Below are 18,839 nucleotides of genomic sequence, written 5' to 3' on the forward strand. Positions count from 1 at the left end.
ATCCATAACTTTTTATATGTTATACATAAATATATACTTTTATATATACAGAGAGGGAGAAGGGGAGGGAGGGGAAAAAGAGAGAGAGAACCCATACTCGTGTTTCAGGGCTACAGGGCTTTGTTTCCCTTTCTTTCTCTCTTTGAACTCAAGGGCATTGTGCCACTGAGGTACATCTACAGTCCTTTTTTATTTTTTGTTTTGAGACAGGGTCACTGACTTGCCTGGGATAATGAAATTTGTGATCCTCCTGCCTCAGCCTCCAGTCACTGGGATTATAGACACGCTATAGACCACACCCTGCTACTACAGGGCTTTTCAAAGTAGTCAGGAGTCAATTAACAAAAGGGAATATTGAGAAATGCACCATTAAGCAATTTCATCTTTGTGCAAACACCATACAGCACTTTAACCTAAAAGGTCTAGCCCATTACATACCTAGACTACATAGTAGATAGCTATGGCTCCTAAACCAGTACAGCAGGTTATTATATAGAATACTGTAGATAACTGAAACACAATCTAAACTGTAACATATCTAAACAAAAAAATGATTCAGTAAAAATATGGCATGGGCAGGGAGGAGATACACGTGTCTAGGGCGCTTACCAGGGCTGGAGTGTGCAGGACTGGAATTTGCTCTGGGGGAGTCAGCAAGTGAGTGGAGAAGAAATGTGCAGGCCCAGGACACTATTGTACCTACTAGACTAGACTTTTCTTCCTTCAATAATAAACTTAGTTTACTATAGTTTTTTTAGTTTGACTTATACAGTAACAGGTTAAAACACAAACATATTGTACAGTTATACAAAAATATTTTCTTTGTATCTTGTTGATTTCTGCAACCTCTTCCTTCGTGAATCTTCTGAAGTCATGGACAAACCTCTTGAATATCTTTTTCCAGATGTCAGCATATACTCCATGGAGAAATCACCCTAAGCCCAAGTAAAGTTCAGGCTGCAGCAGCATCTTCTCAGCATCTTGTTCAGTTGCAGTACTAGCCTGGGCAAAAGTCCTCCTCCAGTAGTAGGCCTTAAAAGTTGCTGTAAGTCCTTGATACAGATCAAAAGGGTGATATTTAGAAGGAGAAACACCACTTTGACAAAGGGATGAAGATCACCAATAAAAGGCAGATATACAGAAGCATTACCAACAATCCAACAATAAGCAATATTTTGAAAAGTATGTTATTCTCCAAACAGTGCTTCTCAATTCTGCTGGCAAAGCACTCAGGAGGCATTCTAGAAGAGGACTGGGTCATGCATGACTTCCTATTGTTCCATAGGACACTGTGTGTGCTTATTGATATGCTGGAAAGTCCTGCAGTTCTCACAGTGCCAGAGGGTATGAGAGGGTTTCAATCTGTAGCCTGCAACATTGCCCTCAAGCAAAACTGTTATCTTCTCCTTACAAGCCAAGAAACCTAACACTGACCTGGCGGCTTATGGGGTAAAAGTCCTTCTAGTCCTCCTATTCCATACAGGAAGCTTTCATCCACTTGAAGATCTGCTCTGGCAGGTGATTTTCCTCCATGATAAGTTTATCTAGTATTTCCAAAAACCCCTCAGCTGCCCTCACAGCAGCACTAACGGATTCAACATTCTTTCACATTCTATGATGAATAATGATTCTTGAATAGCTTAAATCCCCACAGCTGGTGGCACATTCAATATCAGAGGTGGGTCCGGCCTTTTCTTTCAACACTGTGAACAATCTCTTGCTGTGGCCATGATTGTCCTGGTGCTGAGAGGGTCTTCAATCCAGGCCACTGGAAGTTTCTCAGTATCTGACACAGGCTCATCTTGAATTTGTTAGTCCCGTTGCCTTCATCAAAGAAGCAGGTCCTTTAACAGCTTCCATCACTCTACTCTAGATTAAGGCCAAGTGATAACATTGCTGCGCTTTCACCTTCATAGTCCTTGATCACTTTTAATTTTGTTAGCAGGTCAATTATTCGATGTGGCCTTTTAATGGCAACATTAGCAGCTGTTTTTGTATACTTAAGGGCCATGAAGAACAAGATAACATAAGATTAAATCAAGCACAAGGGAAAATGATGCGATCAAGATGTGGTAAACTGAGATGAGGCTGCCGTGGAATAGCACGTTAACAGAATGCAAAACATGGCGCACTGTTTTATGGTAAACTGTTTTTGTTGTTGTTTTTAAATAAGTAGGAGTACATTTTAAAATAATTAAAAAGGACAGTCAATATGTAAACCAGCCACACTTTCCTTTATTATTTTATGTGCTATTCATAATTGTATGAGTTACATGGCAGTGCAGTATGTATACACCAACACCACCACAAACATGAGTAACATGCTGCACTTTGAAAAAACCTCAGCTGTGACATCACTAGCATTTCAGCTCCATTATCATTCAATGGTGCTCTCATTATATATTTAGCCCATGGTTGACCAAGAAACTTGGTCATGCAGCATATGGCTGTGACTACTCTGCCTTACTGCCAGATACTAACATTCCCCTCCATACAATAATAAACTTAATTCTTAATAAATCCAAAAGTCAGACATACAGAAATATCTAAGAGAAAGTTTAACTGACATTAATAGCACAAAATATTTGATCATGGCTAGTAAAGCTTTAAGTGTGTGTACCAATAATTTTAAATACAAGTTACTTTCATTCATTATATACTCTATAAATACCTAAAAATAAATTTGTTCTTTAAACAGCATTCAAATCACTGAAATGTTTATATTTTATATATACATATTTGTATATATTATTTATATACTTAACTTTTTTTTTTTGTTAACTCAAGTGTTGATTTTAGGTAGAATGAGCAAAGCTAAGCTTTTGCCCAAACAGTAAGAAATTCTTTAACAGTGGGTAGAATGAGATCACATCTCATAATTTACATATACTACAAAGTTATCAAACTCTAATTCAAAGCATTATACCTAGATGAATGAAATACCTCACTGTTCTTAGAATAAAAGTTAAAAATTCTCCAACCCAACTAAACTAAATTACCAGACTGAGAAATTGTGTTGGGGGGAAAAAAAAAAGTGCGAGCCAGGCAAGGTAGTGCACACCTATAATAACAGTGACTTCGGAGGCTGAGGTAGGAGGACTTCAAGTCCAGTAACTTAGCAAGACTTGAAGCAACTTAATGATATTCTCTCTCAAAATTTTAAAAAAGGGCTGAGGATAAAGCTCTGTGGCAAAATGCCCCTGAGTTAAATCCTCAGCACCAAAATAATATATGTTATTATTTTGGGAGTTTGAACTAAATTCAATATTAGATATTTATTTAGATGCCAGGGATTGAATCTGAAGTACTGCAAAATACTTCCATACAATAATAAACTTAATTCTTAATAAATTAGCATTTAATATCGAAAAGGAAATTTTCCCATGAATATAAAATTAGCCAATTCTAGATGAGCATGGTGGTGCGTGCCTGTAATCCCAGTTGCTCAGGAGGCTGAGGTAGGAGGATCCCAAGTTCAAAGATAGCCTCAGCAACTTAGTGAGGTCCTAAGAAACTCAGCGAGACTCTGTCTCCAAAAAAAAAAGGACTGGGTACAGATGTAGCTCAGTGAGTTCAATCCCTGGCACCTAAATAAATAATAGTTAAATAAAATTAGCCAATCCTTTACCTCTCCAGCATTTGCACATTCTTTGGTTCTTCTGTGAAGTGCAGCCCAGGTATCTTCATATCTAAGAAAAGCAAAACAATTCAAAATGAAAAATCACACATTAAAAAGAAATACTATTGCCAATCCCAATAAACCAAAGGCCAAATGGTTTGTCTGATATGTGGATGCTAATTCACAATAATTGGGGATGGGGGGTGGGGGCTAGGGACAAGGAGGTACTTAGGTACTTTGGATTAGACAGAGGGGAGTGAAGGGTGGGGAGGGAGTATGGGGGTAGGAAGAATAGAAGAACTAACAGACATTATCACCCTATGTACATGTATGACTACACAATCAGTGGATTCTACATCATGTACAACCAGAAGAATGAGAAGTTATATTTCATTTATGTATGACGTGTCAAAATGCATTCTACTGTCATGTATAACTAATTAGAATTTAAAAAAAAGATGAACCTGGAACATAATACCACTCCAGAAAGGAGCAGCTCAAAAAATAAGGGGACACATTCCAAGAACTTCAAAGAGCTTCTATGGCCAAATATGGGACAATTAAAGCAACCAAAAAAAAAACAATGGTAGTATTGGATTATAACTTGAAGAATAAAACAAACATCCATGAGTCTGTAGTGATATAAACAAATAGTTGAATAAATAAAGGAAGGAGAGGAGAATAACTCTTGTTTTATAGAATGCCAATTAATTTTAAAAGAAATGATGAAAATCACTACTTGGTAAATATAAGAAAAATAACTGTTTCAGGAAAGAATTCTAATGGATTTAAAATTTGTGGATGAAAGTACGAAGAGAAATAGGATATTTACATAGCCTCAAAGTATCTCTCCAGAGGATACACATTAACTAAAATGGTGAGAAGAGAGTGGACAGTATGTATACAAACCATTACAGAGACATGCTATCCAATTCTTAGCAGATACTCATAAACAAGGATTCAGAATGATCAAGGGCAATGAGAAATATCAACATCAGGTGCCCCCTGATGTGGTGTACTTGAGAAGGACACAAAATCACTCTTCTAGTGTTTTCTGATAGAGGGCACTAACTCAAATTCATTCATTAGGATAGAGGAAACAAACTTGAGTTAATGGGACATTTTGCAAACACTGACCACTCCTTTTCAAAAGTGTCAAGATCATGAGAAGACAAACTCAGGAAGTATTCTGACTACAGGAGATAAAGGAGGCATAGTGACCAAATAAAATGTGTGATGCTAGACTGGATCTTAGTTCAGAAAAAAAAGATATTAGTCAGACAATTACAGAAATCTGAATAAGAGTTACAGTATTTACCAACATTAATTTTTTGCTTCTGATCATGATTATCATAGTTATGCAAAATCAGGGAAGATTAAATTCCTTGTTCTATTTTTATAATTGTTTTTAAGTATAAAATGATCTCAAGATTTAAAAAATACAATTTCTGCACCATTCACACATGGTTGCTGATGTAAAACGTGATTTTCCATCTTATCTAAAATTCTAACTATTCAAGTGACAATTCTCTGAAAGGGACTATGTATTCAATGAATTTATACTACCTCCCTTTATAGTTACAGAGAAATTTACAATTTTCCTGTTGAATTTAAATAGGAAAATAAATCTGACAATCCCAACAGAGGGTTATCAGTGTATATATGTATATACATAATGAAAGGCAAGGTGGAAAGTCACACAATTAATAGTCTTACTGTCACTGTCAACTAACAGAAAGATTGAAAATTTTCTCTGGTGTATCAGACTGTGTAAGTATCAATTAAAATCAACAAGATTCACCGAATGCCAAACATTACTAAATGTAGGCATCAGAGATGCTGAGATGGACTTTACCTCAGCATCTCAAAGCTCTAGTACCTAGCACAGGGGAGTTATTAAATGTCTGCCAAGTGAAGAAATAAATACACTCACTTCAAAATTTAAATTCAGGGCTTCATGATAAAATTTTCTATCATTTTCTCCAATCAATGGAAAAGAGCAAATTCATCACTGCCTGCCATTTAAACTCCAGATCAATCATTCTTTTCCTACCATCTCCTTTTTGTCCCTGTTGTATTTGTGCTTTCCACACCCTCTTTACCATTGTATCACCTTCCCTCATATCCACCAGTTCAGCAGCTGGTTCTGGACTTTTCCTTCTGTATTTGATATTTCTTAAAAAATAACACAGGTTAACTTAACCAGTCATTTTTTTCTGCTCTCCTATGCTACTGAGCATTATTACAGAAAGGTATACAAACCATTACAGAGACATGCTAACCAACCTTGCATGGGCCTCAGCTGCCAATCAGCAGTTTTAAAATTTCATTCCTATAAGATTGCTCACAGAAGTCTACACAGCAGGTGTTACACATATCACACAGCTTTGAAAGTCATCTTTATCTAGTCACTTTCAACAAATGGGTGGCCTTGTTATAAAGATCCTGGATATAAGTCTTCAATTTTCATGCTTTCAAATGTCTTTAAAATTGCAAATCAATGATGAAAAATGGAGAAAAAATCATTCTGATAATGTAATAATTCATTATTCTAATAATACTTCATATATAGAATTAGTGGAAGAATTCACAATATAATCAGAAAAATCAACATATACATAAATAATTACCTTCTAAGGTAGACTCATTAAGGAGACTGACTTTTAACTGTTATACACCACACTGCCTAAAGCTATGATTTAGAGGTCACAGAGAAGATGCCAAAGTGGGAAGCACCAGGAATCTGCCTTCTTCCCTGGGCCACAGCTGGTATTGACAGAACCTATCTGAAGAAACTATTTGAAATTGGCATCTACTGAAGGCTTGTGATTTCTAGGGGAAAGCTCGGATGGAAAACAGATCAATTTTGTTCAATTCTATCTCTCAGCACAGCCACAGCTACCCATCCCCCAACCCCAGCCCCAAGGCAGGCAGCCACACAATTGCTCCTGAAGCAGCTCCTATGCAGGTTGTGGGAGCTAGGCTGGCAAAGAGGACCTGGTCCTCCAAACTGGGGACCCATGTTCTGATCACTAGTTGCTGCCTCTGATCAGGGAGATGCAGATACAGAGGCAACCATTATTAAAAATCCTTCCTGTTCCTGCTAAAGAGAATTTCAGCAGATTTGAAAGGCCAGCACCTAGTTTTTATGCCTTTTCATTATCTTTTCCTCCTTGGGAATCAGACATTTAATGACTAAGACATTCAAAAGCAACCACAGATACAGGGACATTTAGAAAGTCACCACACATGACCAGTGAAAGATATAAGCTCAGAAAAGATCCGAGGAAATCTTAAGTTTACACTGCAGGCTGACAACAACATGTAGACACTACCATAATAAAAAACAAACAGCAGATCCTGGGAAAGGGGAAAAATCTAATCTTCAGTGTTACCACAGTATATAAATGTTCAGTCTTCAATTAAAAAAAAAATTACAGGATATGCAAAAACAGGAAAGTATGGCCCTTTCAGAGGGGAAAAAAAAAAACAAAAACAAACAAACAAAAAAACTAACATTAAACATCCCGGAAAGAGACTGGGTGCTGAATAACAGGACTAGGGGTGCAGCTCAGTGGTAGTGTGTGTACCTAGCAAGTATGAGGCCCTGGGTTTAAAGGGGAAATGTAGGTAGAGTTGATGGTATAGAAATTAATATAGATAAGGAAAAGTAGCTATCTTCTGCAGTGCACATCCTTATCACACATCTGTCAGATGACATGTTACAGAGAATAGAATGTCACGTGACATTTTCAATACAAGTACTTATTTTTTATAGTAGCTTTGGTATAATTGATAACCATAAAATATACCTTTTTAAAAACATTTTTTGTAGTTGTAGATGGACATCATGCCTTTATTTATTTTTGTATGCAGTGCTAAGGATTGAACCCAGTGCCTCATACATGCTAGGCAAGTGCTCTACCACCAAGCCATAACCCCAGCCTTAAAATATACCTTTTTAAAGTGCATAATTTAGTAGTTTTTAATATATTCACAATGCTGTGCAATGATCACACTAACTTCAAAATATTTTCATCACCCATACCCACTAGTCACTACCCAATTCCCTACAAACCCTACTAAACACTAATCTACTTTTAGACTATGCATTTGTCTTTTGGACATTTCATGTAAATGGAATTATATAATATGTGGCCGTCTACACTAGTTCCTTTCCCACAGCATATGCTTTTAAGTTTTACCCATATCACATTCCCTTTTTGTAGCAGAATAATATTCTGTTATGTGGATATATATTTTGTTTATGCATTTATCAGCTAATGGACATTTATATTTTAATTTTGGCTATTATAAATAATACTACTATGCAAATTTAGATAAAAGTTTTTATGTGGATATATGTTTTCAACTCTATTGAAGTGAAACTGCAAAGTCATAGGTAATTTTATTTATATTTATACATATATCTATATATCTATAGATATATCTATTTATTTATATTTATTTATTTATTTATTTTTGTACTGGGAATTGAACTCACGGGCACTTGACCACTGAGCCACCTCCCCAGCTCTATTTTGTATTTTATTTAGAGACAGGGTCTCACTGAGTTGCTTAATGCCTCACTTTTGCTGAGGCTGGCTTTGAACTCGCAATCCTCCCACCTCAGCCTTCCGAGCCACTGGGATTACAGGCATGCCCACCATGCCTGGCTCTATATGTAATTTTTAAAGAAACTACATAACTATTTTCCAAAGTGGCTGCATAATTTTACAAGTCAACCAGCAATTAATAAGGTTGCTAATTCCCTCAGACATTTGCCAACACTTGATATAGCCTATCTTTTTTAATATAGAGATGCTAGTGAGTATGAGGTAGCACCTCATTGTGGTTTTGCTGTGCATTTCTCTGGGGACTAATAATGTTGAGCATCTTTTCAGGTTCTTATTGACCATTTGTCTATGTCTTTTGAGAAATGTCTGTTAAAATCCTTTGTTTCTTCACTGAGTTGTCTTTTTATTGTTGAGTTTAAATGTTCTTTATATGTTCTGGATACAAGTCCTTCATCAGATAAATGACTGCAAATATTTTTTCTCCATTTTGTGGGTGGTGGTTTCACTTTCTTAGTGGTGTTCTTTGAAGCAAAAAGTGTTTAATTTTGATCATGTCCAATCTGTTTCTTTTGTTGCTCATGCTTTTGATGTCATGTCTAAGAAAACCATGTTTCATTATGTATGCATGTCATTAGGAACAGATTGGAAAATAAATGATATAAAATTAAGAATCAAAGTAAGAAACCCGATTGAAAACTCAAATTCAGAATCCAGTTTTCTGTAAATAAATCAGAGATAATAAATACATATTGCTAATTACTGACTAGCAAATAGTGGTATGTGGAAGTCTGACCTTTCTACCAATCAGTGAAAAGTAAAAGCCTCAAAGAAAAAGTAATAATAACCTCCAATCCCTATATTAAGGTAATGTTTAGGCGTTTTAAAATTTTTATCTATAAAATAACTTTAGACAACAGAAGTTTAACCTTCTTCTCTAAAGGAAAACATTTACCTGCTAAGTAATTCGAGTCCAGCAGAGTACCTTGGCAAATATGGAACAGTCCTGCCAAAAGAAACACTTACTTTATTAACACTGAATCTTAAAAAGAATCTTAAATTTTGTCAACATTGAATCTTAAAAAGAAAGTTACATACAAGAATTCTGGCACCATCAATTATAAGAATATTTTAAAATTACTAACAATTGATCTAAACTTTTAGAAAAATGTATTATGTTAGATTTAACGTACTGTAGTATATCACACTGTCACTTTGTCCCATGCAGATTGTTTTCAGAAAATAAAACAATAAACATTTTAACACTACACAAAGAGAATACACATGATCCAAATTCATCATCTCAAGGTAGAAAGTGAAATCTGAGCATATGCTTTACTAAAAAAATGAAGGACACAATAATGGTGTTTTCATATAAAACAAGCAAGAGCTAAAAAGATTCGTTTACCATGTCCTATTTCATTATTAATATACTTTGCAATGATGCAGAACTTTTACTTTTCTCTGAACATACAAATTACTTGTGATCAAACAACAGCTATTGATTATCAGAGTGAACAATCACACTTCACCATTTTTTCAACCATTTCACAACTTTCCTGTTATAAAATTTAGAATCAATAAGTTATTTTGTAGTTGATGCACTCAACAGATCTAATATGCATAAAATAATTTTACCATTATGACTACAATCAAAAGCGTTATGCAATTCAAGTCAAGGTAAATTAGAATCTTAGCCTGAGCTTACCTGGGTTTGCTTTTTACTTTAGCTTCTTTTGACTTGTCACTCAAAGTCTTCAGCCTATAATTCGACAAGCATAAAATATATTTTTACAGGTCAAGAGACTTTCAACCACAAATTTTCACAGCTGTTATAATTTTTGGTGGTATAGGCTTTTTAAAAAAAAAACAAAAAACAAAAATTAAGCACCCGTAGAGGCAACAAATATTTCAGTGTTTTTACTGTATGTCAAATAATCACAAATGCAAAGTGAGAAGCAATTTTTATATACTTGCTTTTCCCAAATTTCTTTGTTAGAAACAAAGATTCCTAAAAGTGATCAAAGCAGAAAAACCTTAATATCTGGTATCATTAGAAAAAGTAGTGATTCACATAGGTGAACTCAGAAGGTAAGGTAAACTATTCATGAACAAGGATACTTTCATTAGACACAATCCCAGGCACTCAGTTATTTTAAGTACCTGCATTATTGAAATTTCAGTTGATAAAAAGCTTTCTAAATATATTACAAACTGTTTTCAATAAAGAAGATTTGGCAAACCCCATTTACCATTTTTTGGTAACTCTAGTTTGTCTGTATGATATCTGGCTGCCTGTTGGGGCAGAACAGTACTTCCTTCAGATGCTTCTGAGCTAGGAATCCATCTGCATTTGCTAATATGAACCAATACATGGGGTTTGTCTGGGCTTACTGCATCCATTTTTCCTAAAGTTTCAGCCTCTACACTTGGTTAGCTGATTTCAGGATCCTGTACTGCTTCTGCTAACTATCTAACTCCTGCAGCTTCCTTCCCTTTATGTGTTGTTTTTAAATGACTGGGCTAGAAAACCAAACAGAAACATGGGCTAGAACTGCAGACAGTTATTTAGCAGGTTCTTCTAAATATAAAATACGATGTTCAGACTGTACAATTTATTTTCACTTTACTGGCCCAGTTTCACTTTCTTTTGTATGTAGACTCTACTCCAGATAACTAAATTGCCAATAAACAAGTGCTAGATTATGAGATAGTCTCTTATAAGATACTGCTATACATGTTCTTAATTACTTCAACAAATATTCATTTTAAAACAAGAGACTGAAATGGCCCACAGTACCACTGCTAACCCCTCAAAGCCTCTGCAAAACACAGAAATGGGTGCTCCTTCTTTAGGATGCTTTACTGACATCAGCCAGGACCTGCTGACTATCAGGTGCATACCTCACACATCTACATTATATAGTATGCTACCTGCCCAACTATACATGCAAACCCTGACACAGATTCCATCTTTTTGTCAATAATGCCTGGTTAAGCACAAGAAAGGGATTTCTGATCAAATGTATTTTTTTTTTAACAAAACTGGTATGCCAATTTGTCATTTTAATCTCCTTTTCAAAAAAAATTAGATTTCTCTCTACAATGCCCCCCAAATTAAGCCATCTCTTTAGTACAAAATTTGGTTATCTATCAGATGAGTCAAGAAAATTACACAAACATTTCATCTGTCTCACAGGAAAAAATAAAATTTCTAAGCTTATCTTAAAAATAGTAAATCTGGCTTAAACAAAGAATAATCTAACAAGAACTAGACAAAGGTATTTTTATAGTCATGCTTTGCCATTTTTACTCCAAAATGAGAGAAAGGCATTTAGGTGTGACAACTCAGGGGGATTATCCTAGGGTAGTTAGTTACATGGCACTGCATCACCCTTGAAAATGAATCTAGGGTATTTTCAGTGACCTGAGTCGATGCTTTCAGATGTGAAAGGGATCGTTAAGATGCTCTCTGGACCACTCTGACCATATGATTTAGCTAATCCCTAGATTGATTGTTCATATATTTATTTCTAAAATAAACTTTCAATTTCTCAATATGCCAGTTTAGGGTCCTTTCCTTCTCCCTTCCAAGAAAGGAAAAAGTGATCTGGAAGAAAGGAGTTACAGGGAACTGGAAATGAAGCTGCTGCAGGTCACCAAGAGCTCCCCAGTGGCTCCCAACAAACACAGGTCTTTAACGAAATGGACCCTGATGAGCTTATCTGATCTGAATTTGAACAGATCAGCTCTAAAGAGACATTTCTAAGAATGAAAAAAATCTGATTATGAACTAGATAACTGTTAATATCGAGGAACTAGTGTTAATTTTGTCAGAAATGATGCTGGTGTTGCATTTATGTAATGTCTGTAATTTTTTAAGCGATGCAAACTGATGTACAAGAGATGTAATAGACAAATCTAAGATTTCTTTTTTACATAAAGAAAGAGATAAAGCAAATGGGGCAATATTGGAAAATTATTGAATCTGTATAATGGATATATGGAAGTCATTTTGTTACTCTATTTCTGCATATGTTTGAAACTTAAAAAAATTTAAACAACCAAAATAGACTTTAATATATTCATCTTTTCTCACTGTACCTTCTTCAAATAAATTTTCAATGTGCCAAAGCCAGAAAACTGATGGAGAAAACAAAAAGCAGCTACAGGGAAGTTGTAAACAGTGACAAAAGTTCAGGGGAGAAAAATATGCAGGGTTACAATCACTATTTATTAAGGTGGAAAAAATAAGGTCAGATATAATTAGTAAAGTAAAAAATACATCCTTTCTAAGATCCATCCTTAAAACCTGGAAGGGAACTGAAAGTAGTCTACCATTTTTATTTTGAGATAATTCTACTTAAAATTCCTCACACTGGTCCTGAACTGGAAAACTCTCACTGAAATTCTATTTAATGTCCCACAGTGTGATGACACACTGGGAAAGAAATACTGATCTAGGGTGAACACTCCTGCTTCCTCAAATGTAAAATGGTAGTATTATTCTCAACCATAAAAATTTACCAAGAATAAAATAAAAGCCCAAATATGACCTCAGTGGTATTTGGAGAAACTACAGAACTAATTCAAATGAAAGGTATAATAAAAAATTATCATCATTAAGAAAACCGAGAAACTGCATACATAACTGGGCCAGGGTGAAATAAAGCAGAGGTTCCTAATGCACCAGTTTCTATGAAAGGCTTTCCTTCCCTGGCCCATTCTCACTCTTCTTCCAACAGCATACACACCCAGGAAGGCTTAAGTGCTGCTATATGAGTACACTAATAAATAGATTTAAGAGAGCCACCTAACAATTATTTTCTAGTAATGTCAACTAATGCACATTTTGAAGTTCAAAGCACTCAACCTCAAATTCATCCAGAACAGTTCAATATTTTTATTTTTAGATGGCTCCAAAGACTTGCCTTAATTCAATACCAGCATATTTATTTCTTCAAACTTTGAAGAAAATACTAAAATGAAGGCCTCTTACTAATAAATGGAGGTGACGTGCAAAACCGCTCAGACAAAAACTTAAGAAAGATGCAGATAAACAGTATGTCTCATGGAGTGATGAGCAGATCTGCTTAGCTGACCCAACTGCATGAGGCGACTTGGATGGCACTTCATTCATCTGCACCTAAATTTCCAACTCATCTATATCATCTCCTCTTAGGAAAGGTGACTTATGACTGCTTTAAAAAACCATGAAAACATATTGGCATATTTTGTCATAAGACTCAATTCTTCTGAAATAGGTTGGTGCTTCCATCATTTTAACTTTAAATTCTGCTCACAAATTTTCACATTTGTATTTATCAATTCCTTCACTCCTTTTTTTTTATATTTTTATTTTTACATTTATATGGTGCTGAGGATCGAACCCAGTGCCTCATGCATGAGGGGCGAGCACTCTACCACTGAGCCACAACCCCAGCCCCAACTCCCTCCTTTTTTCTAACAAGATCAGGGAATAAGCAAAAGCATTAATTATGCTACAAGGTGAAAATGACCTCTAAGCTCCAAAGACTGAAAAATTCACATAAAAGCTGCACAGACTCAGAAAAGGGAGTCTTTACCATAATTAATCTCCAATACACCAAGCTTCAGTTCTAATCGCTCCTGAGTGTGTCAATTTCCAACTACTACTTCACAACAAATTCACCTTCAACTGCTCCTTCTCCTGAAACTGTTCTTATTCTTTTATGTTGGCATATGCCATCATTTCTCTAAGATACTCCAAAACCAACACTCTCAATTTCTGTGCATTTTTCATCTCCCACATCTCACTGCTGACAAATTCAACCACTGCCTGTCACATTCCCCCTGTCTTCTAAATTTCTATCAGCACTGCCTCATCATCTCTTACCTGGTCCAAAATTATAGCCTTATCTCCCCATCCCCAACCCTTACCTTATCACACTACCTAAATTATTGTTCCAGAAATGCAGCCATACTCTTCTGGAAATACAAACAGAACTCTCCCCCTTAACCTGGTTTTTTAGCCCCAGTACTTAGGACCTTCCAGATACTCTGCCTCCTGCCACTACAATGAGCAGGGACCTCATTTGCTGTCTGGTTGTTCTCAGCCATGTCCTCAGCACCTGGAACAGTGCCTGCCATAAAGTAAACCCTCATAAGTAGTTGACAAATTAACTAAGCAAAGCTTTAAAGATTATCAGACAATGATCTTCCTTTCCTGCTTTATCTTTGAAATATCCTTACCCAAATCTATCACAATCTCTCCCCAGTCTTCAAGGCCCAGTTTGGAAACCACTTCCTCTTTGAAGTCTTCTGTATAAGCATCCAAATTAATCACTCTTTCCTCTGGGCTCACATAGCCACCACTTGTACCTTTAACATGCAGTTCATTTTGCTTTATGTTACCACTAGTTTAACACATCCAGGGGGTAGGGACTCTTTCAGTCAGCTTCACAGCCCGAGGATCTAGCCCAATACATAGACAATGCTTATTAAATAAGCAAAACTGAGTACATGGCCTCTCAAACTTTTTTTTAAAGCTTCTATTAAAAAAAAGGACACTTCAAGTGCTTAACCTTATGTCTGGCACTTAGCAGGAACTCAGGAAATATTTATTTAATCAGGTTAAACACTGACTTTTTTTCTTCCTTATTAAGAAGGATAAATTCTAGAAAAGTCATAATTTCAGTCAAAACTTCACTATTTCACCACACTATGGGTTACTGGATCCTCTCCTTTGTGCAGGTTTTGATACTACAGGAAGGGAAAAGAGAGAATGAGGCCACTGGGCAGGGATGGAGGCCAGGGGCATAGTGGCTTTGAGGAAGAAACACCTACTGCCTAGTTGCAACAATTAACAAACAGATTTTTAAATTCCTAATCATAAGAATCCAGAGCATTAAAAACAAGAAACAACAGCCTGTTACAGACAGCTGCAACCTTTCAGTAAAGGTTTTTCAGGCCCTGAAGAGATTTGCAAAATCTCTTTACGTCTGAATACCTCAGTCCTGAGACCTTTAGTTATAACTACTCAAGTGATAAAAATCAAAGATTCAAGTAGATCTGAACTATGTGCATCTGTATATTCAGAGGTTCTCTAAGAGTTTAACACCTCCTCTCCTCCCCCCAAAAAAGGATGACCTATGTGAACCCTCCAAAATGGCCCTAGAATTCTGAGCTAAATTAAGGTCTCAGTGATGAGAAAGATCTCATGAGGACCAGAACCAAAGCTCTTCAGTTCCAGGGCCTTGTGGCTGGCCCACCATCCACTTAGGGCAGAAAAAATATGATACAATTACAATAGTAGGTTTGTCTCAATGTAGAGATAATTGTTACTATGAAAAAAAAAATTACTAAAAAAGTTTGGGGGCTGGGGTATAGCACAGTACTAGACCACTTGCCTAGTGCATGTGAGGCCCCCTGTGTTAGATCCTCAGCACCACATAAACTAAAAAAAAAAAAAAAAACAACAACTTAAAAAAAAAAAAAAAGGTATTGTGTCCATCAACAACTAATACATTAAAAGAAAAAAGGTTTCAAGAGACTGGGTGTTATAGCTCAGCAGTAGAGCATTTGTACAGTATGTTCAAGGGCTCAGGTTCAATCTCCAGAACTGCAAAAATAAATAAGTAAATAATAAAGCCACAAGTTCACAGACAACCTTGTGTCTGGTAGACTATCAGTAATATCTACCCTGTCCTTTAGGAATCACAATCATAATGTGCATTTTTTTCTAAGTCTAAATGAAATACAGAAGTTTAATGTGTTCTTTGAACATGCTTTAACTTCTGTAACATTCTCTTATAAGACTAATAAATAACTGTTATTTAAAGAGTCACTAAAAATGGATATTTGCCTAGAGTTAGGCTCTGGATATACGAATCTTCAGAAACTGAAAATGAGAAGAGCTAAGTAGATGCTATTCTGATAGCTGAAGAAGCCCAAAAAATCAAAAGGTCATGTACTGACTGCCTGCAGCACTGTGAAACTGGATGTTTTCAGTTATTTCAGAAGGCAGTTGTTGTCTAATAAAATTGCTCAATGTCCAATGTTCCTACAGGAATGCCAGGTCCAATTGGATGGTTTTGGGAGATAATTGCTAAGTTTCTTTTATCTCTGAATCAAACCCATTAGTGCCTCTAATGTATACTGGGATTAATTTCATTTTATCAAAGCAAAAATATTCAAATATGTAAAGTAAGCTGATCTTAAGCTAAACATGGAGGAATTTACAAAGATGAATTGTTTCATTTTGTCTCCTTAGTAAAAAATCATGTAGGAAATTGAGGATGTGACAAAGAAAATCTGAGCTGAGAGTTGTGGGTCAACTGTCAGACATCACCTGGATTGAGTTATCTCCCAGTTAAATAACAGGCTGATGGCACACACACTGACAATCGGGTGGTTTATCTGTTAAGACTGACCTATACAAAGAGGAAGCCAACAAAGAACCTTCATGGAATGAATCCCTCAAAGCATGTCTAATGCTAAATGGGACCCATACTATGGCATCTTCCAGAAGCCAAGTCAGTTTCCAAGGAGTTTTATCCAGGCTCCCTCAGGCCCTCTCCCTAACTAACCCTAAACTTCAGGATCATCCAGCTTTCTCAGGATGGTCTGCACTATGGCAGTCCAGACCATATTACTAAGCAAAAGACTTCTTAAACGAAGGTCTGCATGAATAAGTCCTGAGGCAACCATGACCTCGGGAGTTGTAGCAAGTACTAGAAGAAGGACTCCTATGCCCTCTAGGAATTCCCTGAAGCAGTGTTAACAAGAGCTACCCAGGTGGGTTTATCTACGGCCACTCTCATGCGACAAGCAGACCACTTAAGAATTGTTCCCAAAATTTTAAAATTTACACTCTGAAGTTATTTCTTCTAAATTAACAGGGAGAAAAAAATGCAAGCATGCAACTACACCAATCAACGAATGACTTCCTGTGCATCCCTAACACTCTTAAGAACAACAAAGTATCAAAATTGCCTTATAAAAGTGGTTAAGTACTCAAGTCTTAGCCAATTTGTTGCTATTCCACAGGCAATAAAAAGTTTAACATCTTTCCCCCTTAGGAATTTAAAACATTCGCCAAGGAGGCCCTCGAATTCAGAACATTCTCCAAATGGCTTTGTAAGGCAAAAGTTACAGACCCTTTATACAAGGGACACCTCTTCTAGTGAAAAAGTTAAAATGACTTAAGCACAGATAACAGTGACATAGTGCCTGTTTTACATGTTCATTCATTAATCCTCTCAATGACCCTGCGAGATAAGTGCCATCATAATTCCCATTTTACAGTCGCGGGAGCAGTATAGAAAGAAGCAAGACAGTTGGGTAACTTGCAGAACTATGGTAACTGGTAGAGCCTGGAGGAGCGCCCAGGCCGTCCGGAGCCCGCTCTCGTTCCCAGGCAGCTGCACAGCGGAATCACCTGGGGGCTTTTTAACAACTCCATCCCCTTTCTCATTTAATTGGAATCTGGTGCGAGCTGGGCGTGGGGGTGAAAAGTTCCCAGGCGCGTCGCGGCCGTTTGCGGAGCTGTGGGGTCTCTGCGCCCAACTCCGCTCCCGCTGCAGTCCCTCACTGGGCGTGGTGGGGGCGAGGGAAGGGGGTCGGCGAGCCAAACGCGGAGGGCGGCGGCGGGCGGCCGCCGCCCGGGAGCCTGCAGGTGTCTCCGCGCACCGGGGCGGGGGTCGCGGGCGGCGTCCTGGCAGGCGGAAGCGGGGCGGTGCGCTCGCCTCTCACGTGACGCCGCTCGCCGGCCGGGTGAAGGGAGAGGGGAGGTCGCTGGGCGACCGGGGCTGGACTACCGGGGCCGGCCACCAGGGACCGGCCCCCGCGGGACCGAAGTTACTTTGCGCCTCTGGAGGCCCGGACGCTGGCGAGTTCCTTACTTTACCTCGGCCGGGGCGCGGCGGGCAGGCCGGGGCGGGGCGGCGGGCAGACAGGCCGTCCCGGCCGCAGCCCCGAGCCAGCCGGCCCGGCGCCCCCGGGTCCCTTTCGGTCACCTACCGAATACCCACCCGGAGGCGAAATCCTGCTGCACGCTCAGCAGCCGCTCGCGCAGGGTCTCCAGCATCGCCACTGCCGCGTCGCCTCCCCTCAGGCCTCGCGCCGTCTCTCTCTGGCCGCGGCCCCCAACCCCGAGCCGCCTCTCAGCGCACCTGTCAACCGCACGCCCCGCACTCCCGCGGCTGGCCCCGCCCCCGGCTCGCCCCGCGTCCCCGCGCCGCAGCCCCAGCGCCTTCCGCGTTCCCGCCCCCGCCGGCCTGAGCGCCTTCGCTCCGCCCCCGCCGCGCTCCGGAACCGCGCAGCCGCAGTGGAGCGCACCGGCCAGGCTGCGGAAAAGGGGCGGGCCTTTCTCGCCAGGCCGCCTCGCGGGAGCCCGTGCCTCCTCCAGCTCCGGCCCCGCCTTCTCGTTTCTCTGGGTCTGGGGTCTGACTCCCCCCAAGGCTTTGGAACTTCGGGTGGGGTAGTCAACGCTGAGCCTCTGTTTCTTCATCGGTAAAAAGACAATAACTGTCTCGACAGCCTTGCTGACCCACCCCATCACACCAAAAGATCAGTTTTCCCAAGTCGCCAGGGACCCCCTTGTCACCAATACCATTTGCTACTTCTCTGCCTTGATTCTTTCTGGACCGCCTAGTTCTCCTTGCGTG

General features: G+C 38.5%; 1 protein-coding gene across 2 annotated transcripts in view; it reads right to left on the reverse strand.

The window, feature by feature from the left end:
- Window positions 1–18,378, reverse strand: part of Dtnbp1 (dystrobrevin binding protein 1) — a 115,788-nt gene extending 97,410 nt beyond the window's left edge. The window contains exons 1-4 of one of the 2 annotated variants that reach the window (XM_027948187.3): window positions 18,204–18,378; window positions 9,902–9,955; window positions 9,149–9,199; window positions 3,629–3,689 (exon numbers count right to left, since the gene is read on the reverse strand). In XM_027948187.3, coding sequence (XP_027803988.3) covers window positions 3,629–3,689; window positions 9,149–9,199; window positions 9,902–9,955; window positions 18,204–18,259 — 222 coding nt within the window. In that variant the 5' untranslated portion in view covers window positions 18,260–18,378. The remainder of the gene's footprint in view (window positions 1–3,628; window positions 3,690–9,148; window positions 9,200–9,901; window positions 9,956–18,203) is intronic. The other variant, XM_027948188.3, reaches the window with a different exon arrangement.
- Window positions 18,379–18,839: the final 461 nt, after the last annotated feature.

Source organism: Marmota flaviventris, chromosome 6 (assembly GCF_047511675.1).
Source record: "Marmota flaviventris isolate mMarFla1 chromosome 6, mMarFla1.hap1, whole genome shotgun sequence".
Taxonomy (NCBI): Eukaryota; Metazoa; Chordata; class Mammalia; order Rodentia; family Sciuridae; genus Marmota; species Marmota flaviventris.